General features: G+C 42.1%; 1 protein-coding gene across 3 annotated transcripts in view; it reads left to right on the forward strand.

Moving 5' to 3' along the window:
- The window catches only part of pcca (propionyl-CoA carboxylase subunit alpha), an 86,659-nt gene that overhangs the window by 70,337 nt on the left and 2,575 nt on the right, over nt 1-13,747 (forward strand). For all 3 annotated transcript variants that reach the window (XM_015945537.3, XM_070542768.1, XM_054750612.2), the window contains 8 exons: nt 5,481-5,555; nt 5,728-5,796; nt 5,894-5,969; nt 6,049-6,262; nt 6,495-6,597; nt 12,181-12,279; nt 12,361-12,414; nt 12,602-12,742. In XM_015945537.3, coding sequence (XP_015801023.3) covers nt 5,481-5,555; nt 5,728-5,796; nt 5,894-5,969; nt 6,049-6,262; nt 6,495-6,597; nt 12,181-12,279; nt 12,361-12,414; nt 12,602-12,742 — 831 coding nt within the window. The remainder of the gene's footprint in view (nt 1-5,480; nt 5,556-5,727; nt 5,797-5,893; nt 5,970-6,048; nt 6,263-6,494; nt 6,598-12,180; nt 12,280-12,360; nt 12,415-12,601; nt 12,743-13,747) is intronic.

The raw sequence follows: 13,747 nt of genomic DNA on the forward strand, positions 1-13,747 counted from the left end.
GTTACCAGGGTCCCACCCTGGAGCCAGGCCTGGGGTTGGGGCCCGTGAGCGAGCGCCTGGTGGCCTGGCTTTCGCCCATGGGGCCTGGTCGGGCCCAGCCCGAACCGGATACATGGGCTCATCCAACTGTGGACCCACCACCCACAGGAGGAACATGAAGGGTCCGGTGCAGTGTGGATCGGGTGGTAGACCGAGGCGGGAGCCTTGGCGGTCCGATCCCCGGACAAGGAAACTGCTTACTGGGACATGGAACGTCACCTCGCTGGCGGGAAAGGAGCAGGAGCTTGTGGCAAAAGCTGAGAGGTACTGGCTAGATATAGTCGGACTCACCTCGACACATTGCATTGGCTCTGGAACCCGAGACCTGGAGAGGGGTTGGACACTCTACTTTGCTGGAGTTGCTCCGGGTGAGAGGCGGAGGGCTGGGGTTGGCTTTTTGTTAGCCCCAAGACTCTCTGCCTGTGTGTTGGGGTTTTCCCCGGGGGACGAGAAGGTAGCTTCTCTGCGCCTTCAGGTCGGGGAACGGGTCCTGACTGTTGTTTGTGCTTATGCGCCAAATATCAGTTCAGATTACCCACCCTTTTTGGAGTCCCTGGGACAAGTGCTAGATAGTGGTCCATCAGGGGACTCCATTGTCCTGCTGGAGGACTTCAATGCTCACGTGGGCAATGACAGCATAACCTGGGGGGGTGTGATTGGGAGGAACAGCCCGCCTGATCTGAATTCGAGTGGTGTTTCGTTATTGGACTTCTGTGCAAGCCGCAGTTTGGCCATAACGAACACCATGTTCGAACATAAGGATGCCCATCGGTACACTTGGTACCAGGGCAGCCTAGGTCGAAGGTCGATGATAGACTTTGTAGTCGTATCATCTGACCTGCGGCCATATGTTTTGGACTCCTGAGTGAAGAGAGGAGCGGAGCTGTCAACTGGTGGTGAGTTGGATCAGATGGCAGGGGAAGACGCCGCGTAGACCTGGCAGACCCAAATGCATAGCTAGGGTCTGCTGGGAACACTTGGCAGAATAATCTGTCAAGACGGTCTTTAACTCCCACCTCCGGCAGAGCTTTGACCGCATCCTGAGAGCAGTGGGGGACATCGACTCCGAGTGGGCCTCGTGTCACTCTGCGATTGTTGAGGCGGCTGTTGCTTGCCCATGTCAACATGCCTAAATGCATTGAGTTGCCACCTTGTCCAACACTATGTGAAGTGCCTTGAGACGACTCTTGTCTTGATTTGTCGCTATTTAAATAAACTTGAATTGAATTGAAATGAATTGAACACAAGCAGTTGGACAGGTGTACCCAGTGAATGCATATTCACATATATTGGATGGCTTGCCAGGCTAGAAGAGCACAGCTGCTATTCATCTTCATTAAAAGATTCAGATGACATGATGTGGGCAACTTATTATTATGCCTTTTGATTGCCCTTCTCAGGTGGCATGTCCCACTAGGAGGGAACCCCTGGGATAACCCATGGCTCTCTGGAGGGAATTAATCCTCTTTGGCCTGGGAATCCATTGGTATGTTGAAGAAAGAGCTCAAGAGTGTTTCTGGGTAGAGGTACGTTGGACCTGATTCTTTTATGATTTGGATAAAAATTGGATTGATTTATTAATGGATGGGTGAATAGATTTACATAATGGTGGAAAAACAAAAAAAGGTGGATGGATGGATCGGTGGATGGACTGATTTCAGAAAAGAGCCTTCAGAGTATTTAATGTTTGATATTGTTTAGATTTTCTTATAGATGAGATCAACAAAACTTTTCTTTTGCTCTCCTGGGGCCTCATTCGTGAAACATTTAAAGAAGTGTTCCTTTATTCCTTCCTATGAATGAAATTTAAAATGTTTGTATGAACGGTAAAAATTCAGATTTCTTTTAAAACATGCTATGGTCTCTTGTACGCACATTCCTCCGCAATCGTCTGATGATAAATTCCACTTGTACATTCCCAGGTGCTCTTGTCCATTCACAGTCATTTACAAACAGAAATGCACTCAGTTAACCAAATTTGGTCACACCACATCCTCGGCTTGTGAGGGGAATCAATGGGTTCTTCCTGAAAACAAAAAAAAACTTTATTGACCGCAAGATCCAGGCACTGTGTGATGAAGTGCATTAGAACCAATCAAGTTGCAGAGGTGGTAAACACAGTTAGGACAGAGAAGATGTCCCTATCAAAAATAAACAAATGAATGTGATAAATGGTTGAGTCACGGGTTGTCGTTTACACTGTATATTTAGGGAGTCGTTCTGTTTAGAGTTAGTTTTATTCAATTCAATTCAATTCAATTTTATTTATATAGCGCCAAATCATGACAAGAGTCGTCTCAAGACACTTCACATAATAAGCATTCCAATCCAGGTCAGTTCATTAAGCCAATCAGAAAAAATGTTTCCTATATAAGGAACCCAGCAAATTGCATCAAGTCATTGACTAGTGTCAGTGACTTTACAGCAATCCTCATACTAAACAAGCATATAACGACAGTGGAGAGGAAAACTCCCTTTTAACAGGAAGAAACCTCCAGAGAATCCTGGCTCAGTATAAGCAGCCTTCCACCACGACTCACTGGGGATCGAGAAGACAGAGCAGACACACACGCATGCACGTGCACACACACTCACACACTCACACACTCACACTCTCTCACACACACACACACACACACACACACACACACACACACACACACACACACACACACACACACACACACAAAGTACTGTGTCTATGGTTACATTGTGATTTCTTAGTAAATATTCTATTTGGCGAGAGATAAACTTTATTGTATTTATCCTAGTGCGGGTAAACTAGCAGTAGCACATCCAATGTCAAGGAAAGCAAAAAGTTATTATCAGGAGAGGGAGAATGTTTTAGTGGTTAGCATCAGTGTGCTAGATGATGGCCCCCTCCATGAGGCCACCACAGCTCAGCAGAACATTATTGTAGCTTCTTCTGGGGAGAAAAATACTTAGAGAAAAAATAAAGTTAACAGCTGAAATTGCAGAAAATAATGCAGTTAAAGAGCAGATTGTAGAAGAAAGTAGTAAAGTGCGAAAAGTGGTCAGTGTATCCTCCAGTTGTCTAAGCCTATAGCAGCATAACTACAGAGATAACTCTGGATAACCTAGCCTTTTTAGATGGAGGCAGGGCAAGGGAGAGCTGACTTTACCGACTGTACACTCCACCTCCCTCTACTCCCCCACTTGTACAGATATAGGCTAACAGATTTTAACCATGGGCCCTATCAAATAAAAATGTTTTAAGCCTAATCTTAAAAGTAGACAAGGTGGCTGCCTCACGGACTAAGGCTGGGAGCTGGTTCCACAGGAGAGGAGCCTGATAACTAAAAGATCTGCCTCCCATCCTAATTTTAGATATTCTGGGAACCACCAGTAAACCTGCAGTCTGAGAGCAAAGTGCTCGGTTAGGAACGTATGGAACAATCAGATCACTGATGTATGATGGAGCTTGATTATTAAGAGCTTTATATGTGAGAAGAAGGATCTTAAAATCTATTCTGAATTTAACAGGTAGCCAATGTAGGGAAGCTAAGACAGGAGAGATATGATCTCCCAATGTAGGGAAGCTAAGACAGGAGAGATATGATCTCTCTTTTTAATTCTCATCAGAACTCTAGCTGCAGCATTTTGGACAAGCTGAAGACTTAACTAAATTCTGTGGACTTCCTGACAGTAATGAATTACAGTAATCCAGTCTTGATGTAATAAATGCATGAACTGGTTTTTCAGCATCACTCCTGGAATGGATGCTTCTAATCTTTGCAATATTTCGAAGGTGGAAAAAGGAAATCCCACAAACCTGTTTAACTTGGGATTTGAATGACATGTCCTGGTCGAAGATAACACCAAGGTTCCTTTCTTTGCTCTCGGAGATTAATGTAATGCCATTCAGGTCAGGTGATTGACTAAACAATTTAATTTTCTGGATTTCTGGTCCAAAGATGAGAACTTCCATCTTGTCTTGATTTAAAGCAAACATTTGGAGTCATCCAATTTTTTATGTCCTCAAGACAAGCCTGTAATCTATCCAACCGATTAGGTTCATCAGGGTTAATGGATAAATATAACTGAGTATCGTCAGCATAACAGTGAAAGTTTATCCCATGCCGTCTAATGATTTTACCAATTGGGAGCATATATATAGTAAAAAGAATTGGTCCAAGCACTGAACCCTGTGGTACTCCACAAGTAACCCTGGAGTATGAAGACGATTTGTCATGTACATTTACAAAATGAAATCTGTCAGACAGGTAGGATTTAAACCAGCCTAGCGCTGTTCCTTTGATCCCTACAACATGTTCAAGTCTTTCTAAAAGAACATTGTGATCAACTGTCAAAAGCAGCACTGAGATCTAACAAGACTAGAACAGACACAAGATTCTTATCTGAGGCCATGAGAATATTATTTGTAACTCTCACTAATGCAGTTTCAGTGCTGTGATACTCTCTAAAACCAGACTGAAATTCCTCAAACAGAGCATTAGTGTTTAAATGCTCACATACTTGGATGGCCACTATTTTCTCCAGGACTTTGGATAAAAATGGAAGGTTAGATATTGGTCTATAATTCATTGGGTCATCTGGATCCAGAGAAGGTTTGATTACAGCAACCTTAAAATCCTGTGGGACTTATCCATTTACTAAGGATAGATTGATTATATCTCAAATGGGGGCAGTAAGTAACCAAAGGAAATGCATCTTTAAATAATTTGGTTGGGATTATTAGGAAATGTGTGTTCAGAGTGCAGCCTCTTTTGAGGAGCAGGTTCTGGGGGGTTGTTGTAGTTGTAAAATAGAATATGAACTGGAATCAGATTAGTGCGGTTTGTCTGTCACTCCACAAAGGGTCACAGCAGCATGGCTCTAGAAAGATCTCCTTCAGGAAACAGATCATTGCGCTTACGGAGGACGTGTCCCCTCTGGAGCTTAAGATAAAAATCACAAGACACTTCACCAGAACAAAAAAATTGAATAAAAAAATAAAATAATTAATTAAAAGTGATTAAAAATGGGAAGCATAAAGGTTTTGATAAAAAAAATAAGACAAACTCTGCTATTCTACATTGTCAGATTCCGGTCAGTCACATGTGACTTTTATAGGTTTTAGTTATGTGACTCAGCTCTTTTTCCACCAACATTTTTATTTATTGGGTAAAATAATTTGTGGACGAGGAACATGTGTGTTGTTGTTGTTCTCTTGTTCTACCACTAGATGCTGTTCGTACGCATTGTCTGAGTTATTTTTATATATTTAGGAACATTTTCACGCACAAGTACAAAATGATGAATATCAGGCAATGCGTTTATTAGTTCCTACGAATGACATGCGCACAGATCTGTGCTTAAGTACGATTGATAAACGAGGGCCCTGGTATCTAATCATCACAGTTTCTCACTGATCCAATGTTTTTTTTTTGTTTTGTTTTGTTTTGTTTTTTTCCTTATAGGATCCTTTCAAGTCTTTTGGACTTCCCTCCATTGGACGACTGTCTCAATACCAAGAACCCCTTAAACTCAGCCATGTAAGTTTGTGTGTGTGCGCGTGTCTGTGTGTGTGTTCATGTTTGCGAGAGAGATCGTATATTATGGTGATTGTATATTATACTACTACTACTACCGTGTGGTATTGGAGAAGGTCAGTTTCTCAAAGAAAATTCTCTTTACATGTTTGTTTTTATGTTGAACACGTGTCAGGTTCGTGTAGATAGCGGCATTGAGGAGGGAAGTGACATTAATATCTACTACGATCCCATGATCTCTAAGGTGAGTGGGACAGCAAATACAGCTGAGGTTTCTATTTAGTTTCTTACTTAAACGAAAGTGTTTCACCTGTCGATCAGCATTTGGTTTGTGTTTTTAGTTAGTTACATACGGCGCAACGCGGGCTGAAGCTCTTGCCAGAATGGAGGATGCTCTGGATAATTACGTGATCAGAGGTTCAAAAACAGATGAATACAGTAAATATTAGTTTGGTTTTCTTTCTGTTGGGTAATTTAGTTGTTTTTTTTTACTCAGGTGTTACCCACAACATTCCACTCCTGCGTGAGATAATCACCCATCCTCGGTTTGTCTCTGGTGACATCAGTACCAACTTCCTACCTGAAGTTTATCCAGAAGGCTTCAAGGGTCATCATCTTGATGAGGATAGATGCAGGGAGCTGTTGGCCTCAGCAGCAGCTCTCCATGTAACCTCTCAACTTTATTCACACAAGATCCTTGGCACCCAGAGGTAATGGCATTGCGGGTTTCTGGTTGGGCTTCATTTTAGATGTTAAAATAAGTCTTAACACTTCACAATTCAATGGTAAACTGAACTTTTCAGAAGATGGTGACCAAGCTCCTTTGTGTGCTTACTTTGCCAGTGCTTGAATTTGTTAACAAATGTACTGATTTATTGCTATTGTTCAGTAGATTTTCTGATTCTAGAACAGCAGCTGTAGTGATTTGATGTTGTGTTACAGGGTGTCTTCTGCTCCTATGGACCAGAACAACTGGGAGCTGTGTGTGGAGCTGGGACAGGAACTCCATGATATAGAAATCAGCAAATCAGGAAACAGTTATATCGTAAGTTTCCATTGAATGACTTGAACTTACTTCAAGACAAAATAATTCCTGAAAAGTGTTGTACTTGTTAAGTTAGGCATGGTGTCACACTAAGTGACAAACCAGAACATCCACCTGTTCTGGATTCCTACACCTCAGTACAGAAACCACCTGCTAAAAAAATAATATTTTAAATAAATAAATCGTGTGGAACACCCTGAGAGAACCGGTGGACAATTCATTACAGGGGACATATCATGGAAAATTCACTTGTTTTTATCCCTTAAATACAGTGTGTGTTATTTCTTCTGGCTAAGATAATTGAAGTCTAGTTAAAAAAATACAGAATGTCCAGTTACTTGATCTACATAGATCTCTCAGCTGTCCCTGGTGTGGCAGTATTTGCAACTCTCAGGCTGCTGACTACCACTAAAAAACCCTAGAAGAAGTAAGCTGAGCATTGTTGACAACTCAGCAATTTTGCTGCTATTATTAATGACTTTTTGACCCCTCTCAAAAGCTTTTCTTTTCAAAAAGTGCCTAGCGACAAACCATGTGGCATTTCTGAGGACCCTTTCCTACACTCTGTAGAACTTTCTTGTAGATAACTGTTCTTCCGGGATCAAGGAAGGACTGAGCTAGTAACCGGGTGTTGTTACCGACAGTTGCATCTTTTAAATCAACTGTTCCATCTTTACTGTCCTCAGCATCTCAGAGGCATGTAGCAGAGGGCAATATTTTCAGTTCTAGCCCCTCACAAATTGATGCCTCAGTTCATCGTGTTAATTCCTCTTTACGTGTGGCATTAGATGATGTTGCCCTTTTAAAAAAGAAGGTAATTAGGGACAGGAAGTTGGCTCCCTGGTTTAATTCTCATTTACGAGCCTTAAAACAAAACTCTAGGAAATTGGAGAGAACATGGCGCTCTACGCACCATGAGGAGGCCTACCTATCCTGGAAAAATAGTCTTGTGCTTTATAAAAATAAGCTTAGACAAACTAGAACTGCTTATTTCTCAGCATTAATTGAGGAGAATAAGCATAATCCTAAATTTATTTTCAGTACAGTTGCTAAACTTACACAGAATCATAGCTCTGAGCCATCTATTCCCTTAGCCCTCAGCAGCAACGACTTCATGGGATTTTTTACAAGTAAAATTAATTCTATTAGAAACAAAATCTTTAGCATCCTCCCTAATGTGATTTCTTCTTCCTCAGTAAGTGAGGCAGCATCAGAGGTGACTGTAGAACCTCATCTGTGCTTGAACCGTTTTGATCCTGTTGTCTTTCAGAGTTATCAAAAATATTAGCTTCCTCTTAACCTTCAACTTGCATTTTGGATCCAATCCCAACTAAATGATTTAAAGAAGCATTTCCTTTGGTTACTGCCCCCATTCTAGATATAATCAATCTATCCTTAGTAAATGGATATGCACCACAGGATTTTAAGGTTGCTGTAATCAAACCTTCACTTAAGAAGCCTTCTCTGGATCCAGATGACCCAATGAATTATATACCAATATCTAACCTTCCATATTTATCCAAAGTCCTAGAGAAAATAGTGGCCATCCAAGTATGTGAGCATTTAAAGCATTTAAACACTAATGCCCTGTTTGAGGAATTTCAGTCTGGTTTTAGAGTATCACAGCACTGAAACTGCATTAGTGAGAGTTACAAATGATATTCTCATGGCCTCAGATAAGAATCTTGTGTCTGTTCTAGTCTTGTTAGATCTCAGTGCTGCCTTTGACACAGTTGATCACAATGTTCTTTTAGAAAGACTTGAACATGTTGTAGGGATCAAAGGAACAGCGCTAGGCTGGTTTAAATCCTACCTCTCTGACAGATTTCATTTTGCAAATGTACATGACAAATCGTCTTCATACTCCAGGGTTACTTGTGGAGTACCACAGGGTTCAGTGCTTGGACCAATTCTTTTTACTATATATATGCTCCCAATTGGTAAAATCATTAGACAGCATGGGATAAACTTCCACTGTTATGCTGACTATACTCAGTTAAACTTCTTGCTTTTAAATCAAGACAAGATGGAAGTTCTCATCTTTGGACCAGAAATCCAGAAAAGGAAATTGCTTAGTCAATCACCTGACCTGAATTGCATTACATTAATCTCTGAGAACAAAGTAAGGAACCTTGGTGTTTTCTTTGACCAAGACATGTCATTCAAATCCGTGCGTGCGTGTGTGTGTCTGCTCTGTCTTCTCGATCCCCAGTGAGTCGTGGTGGATGGCTGCTTATACTGAGCCAGGATTCTCTGGAGGTTTCTTCCTGTTAAAAGGGAGTTTTCCTCTCCACTGTCGCTGCATGCTTGCTTAGTATGAGGATTGCTATAAAGTCACACTGACACTAGTCAGTGACTTGATGCAATTTGCTGGGTTCCTTATATAGGAAACTTTATTTCTGATTGGCTTAATGAACTGACCTGAATTGAAATGTTTATTATGTGAAGTGCCTTGAGACGACTCTTGCCGTGATTTGGCGCTATATAAATAAAATTGAATTGAATTGAATTGAATTGAATTTTTATGTTACTACTGTAAGAGAAATCTATCAAATTAAGTAATATACATGAGTTTGTGGATGACTGTCTACCCTTAATGAAACCAGTTTGGTCAGGTGTATTATGAAAGGAGTTACCTTCTCTAATCTTTTTCCCAGGGCTTTACAAATTATTTTGAGATCAACATTAATAAGAGAAATTGGGCGATAGCTGGTAGGAAATGCAGGGTCTTTGCCTGGTTTTAACAAGAAACTAACATTGGCTGAATTCATGTTTGGCTGTAATCTGCCACTCTCTTCGATTTCCCTCACCATTCTGAAGAATGTTGGAGCCAGAATGATCCAGAATTCCTTGTAGTACTCTGCTGGGAACCTGTCTGGACCTCCACCATCTTAAAATACAGTAGCTGTTTATGGACCTACGAGCTCCACATTACCGTTTGGACTATGACTGTAACCTGAAAGAACCAGCAGAGGGCAGCAGTGCGCCCTGGAAGCATGAAGTCTGCTAATTCAATTAAGAAATAGAAAAGAATAGCTACACCGTTGCTTTACTTGTTAGTTTGAATTATAAACATTAAATCAAAAGACACGTAAAATTCATCAGTTTGTCATCATGTCCAGCACAAGGAAGCTGCATATGTTTGGACCCCCACTCGCTATTAGCTGTTCACCAGCCCCTGATTAGTGTCTCTGACTCCCAAACTCACCTCAAGTTGTTCATCCCCCTTTTCCTGGTACCGGAACTCCCGATCCGGTCCCAATGTGTCAGTACCAGAACTCCCGATCTGGTCCCAACGTGTCCGTTCCAAAGTCCTTTTTCTCAAGTCTCCTCTCTTCCTGCAGCCTGCTGTGTCTCCCAACACACTCCAGCACCCATGCGCTAGCCAGTGGCTAAATCTGCGTTGTTTACTTTATCTCCACAACACTCTAGAAGCTCCGACACAGAGGGCTTCTTCTCAAACGTTACCTTTAGACTTGGGTCTCCTTTTGCTGGTAATCCGTGGGAGTTTACACGCAGCATACACAGCATCTCCCTGGCTCTAGCCATGGCTAACTAGTAGCTTGGTAGCTCGTGACGTCCATCTCCACCACACCAGCCGTGAGCCACGATTAGCTGGTGGCAAAGTCAACATCGTTTACTTGATCTCCAGCTTGTCCCCGGCTCACACTCCATCACCAGCCGTGGCTAACGATCAGCCAGTGATCGCTCCTTATCCATATAAGCTGGTAGCGGCAGCCAGTTTGTTTACATTGGGGCACCATGAGCCGCGTGAAACGGGTGTTGTGGGAAATTATGTTCCCCTGAAATATTCTGTTTCCCTTAGGCAGTCAAGAGCAAATATTTCCAAATCCACAGAACTTATTGCCCATTATGAGGACTAAACTACCTCAAATAAAAGATGGTTAAACTGAGTGAGATTACATCCTTTTACATAACTTTCGAAAATGATAAATAATTTTCATGCAAGAATGTTTTTACTGTATCTTTTTTATTGTTTTTAGGAGGAAATACAGATAAAAAATCACAAGCATAACATTTTTACATTACATTACATCATTTTCTGGTAAAAGTTTATCACAAATGTTGTGAAAATAGCCTGAAGTGCGATTTCCCGACACGAGGGACAGAATATTTCAGGGGAACACAATTTCTCACAACACCGGACCTCCCGGCTGACGTCACCCCTTCTCCGTGTGTGAATCATGACAGCTTCAAGATCTAACAGAACTAGCTTGCTTCCTTCAGAACTGGTAGATTGATAAATAGTCATAATTATAAATGCTTTTTAAAGAGGTCAAGTAGCTTGTTGTAAGCTTTGTGTGGGTTAGGCTACACAGGTTGGAAAGTGTCAAACTCATGAGTGAGCCACCGTAGCTGCAATACTTTCTCTGAACTGCATGGCGCTAAAGAGTTGCATTTTTTCATCATGATTTCAATAGATTTCACACATGGGTCCTTTAAATTTACTAACTTTTAACACCAGAGCAGGTGTGACATGGACAGAGCAGCCTTAAGACATGTGTTGAAAATGCCCATATACATACTTATGAGAGCATCATGTGAGCACTTGTGTGCATACACGTGCTTGTATATGTAAGGTTTCTCTATAGGAGCGTCCTATAGAGAGTGTGAGGGGCCACAGCTCCGCCCCCAAAGATGTGTAGGAGATGGAAGGAGCTCCAAGCCCCAGAGATCCAGGAGCTGTCCCAGAGCACAGGGACCCCAGGGAGACTGTCAAACCACAGGCAGGACCCATCCCCCTACGTGTAGGTTGAGTGAGTCAGCCCTCACCCCAATGTAGAGGGGCCAAGATGGGGGTCAACAAATATGCCCACCTCTTCCTCTCAGTGGGGGCAACTCCAGAGTGCTGAAGTGTTAAAACTGTCACTGTCACTGTCACCATGCATCGAGGTGAGTCTCTATAATTGCCCGGAAACTCTCGAACTCACACACCAATTCAGGCTTTTTCCCCACCAGACAGGTAACTTTCAAGATTCTCAGAGCTAGCTTTTGTAGCCAATGATCAGACTGCCATGGTCCCCACCTTCAACTAACACCCATCACGCAATGCAACTCATGCGACCCCTTTGGCCCTCCTACGAGTTGTGAGCCCATGGGAAAGGGGAACCACATATCATCTTTGTGCTGTGCCTGGCCAGGATCAATGGGTGAAAGCCCAGCCACCAGGTGCTCATCAGCATGCCCCACTTTCAGGCCTGGCTCCAGACGGCGGCCCCGTTGACCCACATCCGGGCAAGGGAACACTGTTTACATTTATTTGGATCACCATAAAGGGTATATGGGCTGTACTTTGTCTGATCCTTCACCTAGGACCTGTTTGCAGTGGGTGACCTTACCAGAGGCATAAAGTCTCAGATAACTTGGCTCCTAAGATCACTGAGACACTCAAACCCTTCCACCACAAAAAGGTGGCAGCCCAGGGTGGAGCCATTTTAAACTGTTGATGTAAAATGAGGAGAAATGCTGGAAGTTCTGCTGTAGAACTTGTTTCAGCAAAGTCACTCATTTGATTTTAGGTCAGACGTGAAGTTCATGAATGGACTGTGTTTGTCTCTACAGGTAAAGGTGGATGGAGGACAAGTTGAAGTATGTGGAGACTGGAACCTGGCCAGTCCTCTGCTGCCATTAACCATCAATGGCACATGTAGAATGCTTCAGGTACAAGTTGAAGTTGAACTGTTTAATGCGGCACACAGAATCAAAACATCACAATCTAAAATTATATTTTGTCTTCTCTAGTGTTTGTCCAAGGAATCTTCAGGAAATATCGTCCTGCAGTACATGGGAACATTGGTATAACATGATTAAATCATAAGAGGCTGTCTAGGACATAGACCAGTTTTGTCCTCATGTTTGATGTGATTGGTATCAGTGCTTTTCAAATGTCCCATAATGGGCTCTTACTCATCATGTATGACCTTAATATAGGAGTAGTAAAAGTTCCTGTGTGAAACTGTTGCTTATAATCCTTTGTCTAAAGTTTAAGGTCCGGGTCTTGTCCAAATTGACTGCAAAGTTGAATTCCTACATGCCGGAAAAGGTTTCAGAAGACACCAGCAGCATCCTGCGCTCTCCCATGCCAGGAACAGTTGTAGCCATGTCTGTCAAGCCTGGTGATACGGTAAAGGAATTTAATGTGGCACATTTTACATCAGACCGACACATCATATACAGACGTGAACAAAATGTTGGTGCCCTTAGGTCAATGAAAGAAAAACCCTCAACAGTCACAGAAATAACTTGAATCTGACAAAAAAAATAACAAATAAAAATTATATGAAATTTTACCAATGAAAACCAGACATTGCCTTTTAACCATGCTTCAATGGTATTATTAAAAAAAAATCACTCATGCAACAGACCTGGACAAAAAAGATGGTACCCCATCAAAAGATACTAAATAGGATTGAGGTCAGGACTCTTAGAAGGCCACTTTAGAATAGTCTGATGTTTTCCTCGTAGCCATTCTTGGGTGTTTTTAACTGTGTGTTTTGGGTCATTGTCCCGTTGCAAGACCCATGATCTGTGACAGAGACCAAGCTTTCTGACATCTACCAGCACATTTCTTTCTAGAATAACTTGATAGTCTTGATGTTTCCTTGTACCCTGCACAGATTCAAGACACCCTGTGCCAGATGTAGCAAAGTAGCCCCAGAACATAACACAGCCTCCTCCATGTTTCACATTAGGGACAATATTATTTTCTTGTGATACTTAATTTTTCCATCTGTGAACATAGAGCTGATGTGTTTTGGCAAAAAGTTCCATTTTTGTCTCATCTGTCCATAGGACATTCTCCCAGAAGCTTTGTAGCTTGTTAACATGTAGTTTGGCATCGTCCAAAAATAAACAATCAATTATGAACAAGAGCCTGCTTCTAGACCTGCAGAAAAGGGACACACAACAATACAACAAGAGCAAGCTATCACTGCGTCAACTTGATGAAGAAATATAAATCAACATTGTTTTACTGAACAATCGCACGATAATAAATCACAGTGCATTTAGTGCCAACCACAGCCTTAAGACGTGTTGAAAAGGCCTAAGTCCATACTTATGAGAGCACCATGTGAGCACCTGTGTGCGTACACGCGCTTGTATATGTAAGGTTTCTCTATAGGAGCGT

This window comes from Nothobranchius furzeri, chromosome 12 (assembly GCF_043380555.1).
Source record: "Nothobranchius furzeri strain GRZ-AD chromosome 12, NfurGRZ-RIMD1, whole genome shotgun sequence".
NCBI lineage: Eukaryota > Metazoa > Chordata > Actinopteri > Cyprinodontiformes > Nothobranchiidae > Nothobranchius > Nothobranchius furzeri.